The sequence below is a fragment of the Etheostoma spectabile genome, chromosome 20, assembly GCF_008692095.1.
Source record: "Etheostoma spectabile isolate EspeVRDwgs_2016 chromosome 20, UIUC_Espe_1.0, whole genome shotgun sequence".
Lineage (NCBI taxonomy): Eukaryota > Metazoa > Chordata > Actinopteri > Perciformes > Percidae > Etheostoma > Etheostoma spectabile.
In genome coordinates, this window is record NC_045752.1 from 12,805,808 (window position 1) to 12,811,050 (window position 5,243).

The 5,243-nt window shown below is 45.4% G+C and overlaps 1 protein-coding gene across 1 annotated transcript in view; it reads right to left on the reverse strand.

Moving 5' to 3' along the window:
- Window positions 1-4,687, reverse strand: part of LOC116670157 (AT-rich interactive domain-containing protein 1B) — a 176,624-nt gene extending 171,937 nt beyond the window's left edge. Inside the window, exon 1 of the mRNA XM_032500541.1 lies at window positions 2,677-4,687. Coding sequence (XP_032356432.1) covers window positions 2,677-3,915 — 1,239 coding nt within the window. The 5' untranslated portion in view covers window positions 3,916-4,687. The remainder of the gene's footprint in view (window positions 1-2,676) is intronic.
- Between the last annotated feature and the right edge of the window lie 556 nt (window positions 4,688-5,243).

Genomic DNA, 5,243 nt, shown 5'->3' on the forward strand with positions numbered 1-5,243 from the left:
GCGAATCAGGCCTTCATGGTCAAATAGCAGCTAGGAAACCAATGCTAAGGAGAGGCAACAAGCGGAAGAGATTTGTTTGGGTCAAGAAACACAAGGAAAGGACATGAGACCAGTGGAAATCTGTGGTTTGGTCTGATGAGAACAAGTTTGAGACCTTTGGTTCCAACCGCTGTGTCTTTGCGCGACAGAGAAAAGGTGACCGGATGAATTCTACATGCCTGGTTTCCACCGTGACGCAGAGATGAGGAGGTGTGATGGTGTGGGGGTGCTTTCCTGGTGACAATGTTGGGGATTTATTCAAAATTAAAGGCATACTGAACCAGCATGTCTACCACAGCAACCTTTAGCGGCATGCCATCCCATCCAGTTTGCATTTAGTTGGACCATCATTTATTTTTCAACAGGACAATGACCCCAAACACACCTCCAGGCTGTGTTAGGGTTATTTGACCAAGAAGGAGAGTGATGGAGTGCTGCGCCTCCACAGTCACCAGACCTGAACCCAATCGAGATGGTTTGGGGAGAGCTGGACCGCAGAGTGAAGGCAAAAGGGCCAACAAGTGCTAATCATCTCTAGGAACTTCTTCAAGACTGTTGGGAAACCATTTCAGGTGTCTACCTCTTGAAGCTCATCAACAGAATTCCAAGAGTGTGCAAAGCAGTAATCAGAGCAAAGGGTGGCTACTTTGAAGAAACTAGAATATAAGACATGTTTTCAGTTATTTCACACTTTTTTGTTAAGTAAATAATTCAATATGTTTTCATTCATAGTTTTGATGCCTTCAGTGATAATCTACAATGGTCATGAAAATAAAGAAAGCGCATTGAATGAGAAGGTGGTTCCAAACTTTTGGCCCGTATTTATAAATATATATCAATCTGCACATAATCAGCAATAATAACTGTAAGGAGTTAGATTATTGTTGGTTTTCCAGCGGCCATCTTAACAGTGCATAATTTGATACAATCAATACCGCAGCAAACCCTCCCACGCTAAAACATTCACTTAATTCCTCCAGCATCCAACACAAATTGCCTTTGATTGAAACAATGTAGGCTAATGAACTGCTTTTGTTTTTTGCGAGAGGCAGACAGTATAAGCTATGCTTTACCACCTTACCCCCCAGTCATCCAGATGTGCTATCCAGCAGTGCGAATAATTTAGTGCATCAAAAACAACCGCAGAATAATGTCTGTTCTGGAGAAACACTGTGTTGTTTGAGGGCAGAGTTGTGAACTGGCAGTGACTCCCTCCCCATTGCTGTAGGTCTGCACGCAGTTGACACATCAGTGTTTCAGCACAGGGTTTTTGGGGGCCCTCAGGGATCGATCAGTGTAGGCACCCCAAAAACAAAGGGAGGAATATTTGAATAATCAGTAACACTTTCTTCCCTCCCTCAGCTTTTACCACTGAGGAGTCCTCGAGCAAGGCATTCAACTTTCAGCTGCAGCAGTGGCCAACAGAACTCAGCTTGCTGGGGTTGTTGTAAATGTGGTTGTGAATAAGAGGGATTCCAGAAAAAGAGAATTTTTCCTTATATTTAAAAATATAAATGCACAAACTATTTATTTTTATTATAATCTATTAACGTCACAAGATAATTGTGTTGGACAATTTCTCTAATTAGATTGAAATGATACATTAATATCAACTAGAACAAACAAAAATTGAAGATTATAACGCCACATGAATTACATTTCCTTTTTGTCATTTTGAGATGACATTGCAGTGTTTTTGTACATGTTTTCAGAGTGGAAACATTATAAGAATAATTATCTGGAACCTTTATAAAACTTCAATTATTGCGTTGGACGGCCTCCAAGTCTGGAGTATTCCCATAGGATGTGAATGCAGCATCCCTACAGAGCCATGGCCAAGTATCCCTGCAACAATCCTCTTGCTGTCTGCCCAGCGGGACCACAGGGAGCCAATCAGATGGCAGACTGGGTGTCAACTGCGAGCTGGGAGTACGGAGAGCTTTTAGCCAGTTTACCTCCACTATTCAAATTCCGAGCTGCATGGGAATAAACGAGGCGCACAGAAGCGCTCCAGCTAGATGCAAAGCGCACGGAGAGGGACAGACGGTCGTTGCACGGCCGCTGTGTGTCCGTTTGGTTTTCCAAACCAGTTACACATGAAGATATGAGAAATATTACAGAACGTTGCCATTTAGAAAATTAATTCATGTACATTTTCTATAGGAATATTTTTTACTTTGTTCGATGAGCGCCTCGAACACAACACGTCCTCTAAACAGGGCGTTTCGCAACGTGTCTGACACCACGTCGGCAGAGAGGTGAATCCGCACAACATAGACGTTGCTTTTTAATCCCCCGAATAAACATAAAATACGAAGATTAGACAAAAACATAAACCACACAAATATGAGGAAATGAACATCATCTGAGCCTGTCAATTATTGTCGCCTCATTAATTATCTAATAAATGAAGCCGTTTCTTTAGCAATAGCCTACATTTCTGCTATAAGGGTTTCTTCCCTTTTCCTGTCATGTTTAAAGTCAGCAGGTCTAATATTAAACATGTTTACACAAGTCTGAGTTGTTCATGTCCTGGCCTTTCTTGTGCCTAAAATCTGCTTGATTAAAAAAAAAAAATGTGGGTGGATTAACACCAGCGCTGAGACACCCAAGTTCACTGAAGTTTCCGAAACTTACCTGCGTCCTGCCGAGGCCTTGCCCACCGTTGCCTGAACTCATTGAATGAGGGTGGTTTCTTTGCTGCCCTGCCCAGCCGTGGGCCGTTGAGGCTCCGTACTGGGGCCCCACGTCTTTCCCCAGGCCAATGCCGGCTTGCTGCTGCGCCGTGGATCCGCTGTAGTCTTGATATGCCCCGCCATAGCCCCGCATCATGGGGCTTGGGGACGTCAGCAGTTGGTTGAGTGTCGGGGTGGCCCCTGAGGGATGCTGCTGCTGTGTTTGTCCTGGGAACCTCTGAAAGCCACCCGGAGCGGCTCCCAGGGGAGACTTGCCATGGCTTGCTGAGGAGTTGCTGCCCATCATCATGTTCCCAGGTTGCCGGCATCCAGAGGGGCCCATCATCCCGTAGGCCCCACCGCCGTAGCCCGCCCGGTACGCCGGGTACTGATTGTACTGGCTGTTGTGGTACCCTGTTTCGTGGGAGTTGTCCATGCTGTTATGTGCCGAGGAGTGCGTTATCCCCATCCCACTGCTTTGCTGCTGCTGTCCGCCATGTTGCTCATAACAGGGCCTTGGACTGTAATAGTTGTTATTAAACTCAGAGTTGTTACTAGTTGGCCCCAAGTTAGAGTGTTCGTACCTGGTACCCATCATCCTCTCTGCGGGTTTACAGGTGAGCTCCCCCTCACCTTTTCCAGGCATGTGCTGCTGCTGTGGCTCCCCCTGGCCCCCCAACAGGTTTTCTTTGCCACCGTGGTGTTGGTGATCCATAACCCTGTCCCCACGGGGCCCCTGGCCGTTATTATTGACGGTGTTGTTACTTTGGATCTGTCGCTGCTGATGTGGCGCAAATTGGCTGAATTGCGGCGGCTGCTGCTGCTGCGGCGGCGGTTGAGACTGAGGGGGGTCTCCGCTCCCCACACATTTCAGCTTGTGGTTCGCGATCAAACCCGTTTCCATCGAGGAAGAGGTTGAATTAGTCGAAGCCGAGGCGGACGTGAAGCTATGTCCATCTTTGTCGTGTCCGTCCGAAGCGTTGCGAGTCGTGGAAGTTGAATGAACCATGTTGAGCTCGTTTCGGCGGTGATGGTCTACATTATTCAGAGTCCCATCTCCGGCACCCAGCATCGGTCCAGTCCGCTGTACGGTCCCTCCTCCTCCGGATTTCCCTGAATTGAGCTCCGGACCCAAACCGCTGGATAATTTCTTATTTTTGTTATTAGTTCTAGTCGGAGCCGATGCAACTTGCGCAGCCATGGTCACTCCAACATCTCAGCACGCGCAGTGACAGCAAGCCCCGACCAGCCTTGCACAGAGAGAAAAATAGAAGAGGGAAGAAAAACACAAGCTGGGAGGAGAAAAATATATTCAGTGTAAAAGCAAGCTTTGTTCTAGCGCTGGCGTTGCTGTGGTGGTGGTGAAATGGTGCGTCAGTGAGGCTTCATGTTGAAAGTTTCTCTGCCAGGTTTAAACGAAACTTTTTTTCTTCCCCCCTCCGCCTCTCCTCCATCCCGGTTCTCGGTAATATGTAGCAGCGTCTCCCGGAGCCCTTGTGGCCCAGCATGGCATGAGAGAGAGCGGGCTCTACCAGCTTATCCACCTCCAGGGCTCCGTCGCGCCTCACATGGAAAATCCGGACTGGAGTAGCGAGCGATTACGCATGCTGCATTTGGATGTTTCGCTGTTTTACGATGCTTTGAAGGTTGATATTGCAATTTTAAAAAAGACACATTAATGGTGGCAGTATTTTTACAGGACCAATTTCCTTATTGACATTATCATATCCGAATACCTTTTAATAAGTGTACATCAGACGGTCAAGGAACGACTCCTTCCATTGAGTTTAGAGTAAATATTATTCATAAAAACAAACAATAACCGAGACAGATAGGGATATTCCAATTTGCGCACGGACAATGCTCCTCCGGTCCACATGGATCCTTCAAATAAACACAAGCAGATGTTAAGTTTTCCCGAGCGAGTTTCTCCGAAATTATCCAGATCTGTTTTTCCCTCTTCCCACCCTCTCTGTCCCTCGGCTCAAGCCAGTTCTCTGCAGCTCTGACAGGAGTCGGACACGCAACCACAAGCTGTGCGCAATAATGTTGCCATCGGAATAAGAATGTAATCGCACTTTATAGCAGCTATAATGTTGTAATATCTGCACCACATAGTTCGTCCCCTAGGTGCTCCAATCACTTATTTTCAGCCTGAAAAGGAGTAATGTTCCCCTTCAACAAAGAACCATAGCAATCGAGTAATAAGAGGGAAACTATGGAAATATCTCAAACTATACACTATATCATATATCCGGACTATTTGGTGTGATAAGAGGTGGAAATTACCATTCAGTACGAATAGGTCACTATCAACTCACTGTAAGTCTCCATAGAATGTAATATGAATATTATATATATATATATATATTAAAGCCATTCTTCATTAGGGTCTTATTTGAATAAAAGACTACATTCTTTAATTTCCTTTATTGGAATTACTTTCTCAGAGAGGAGCCTGTCTGAAATTATAATGATATGTATACTGTGTGTATATATATATATATATATATATATATACATATATAT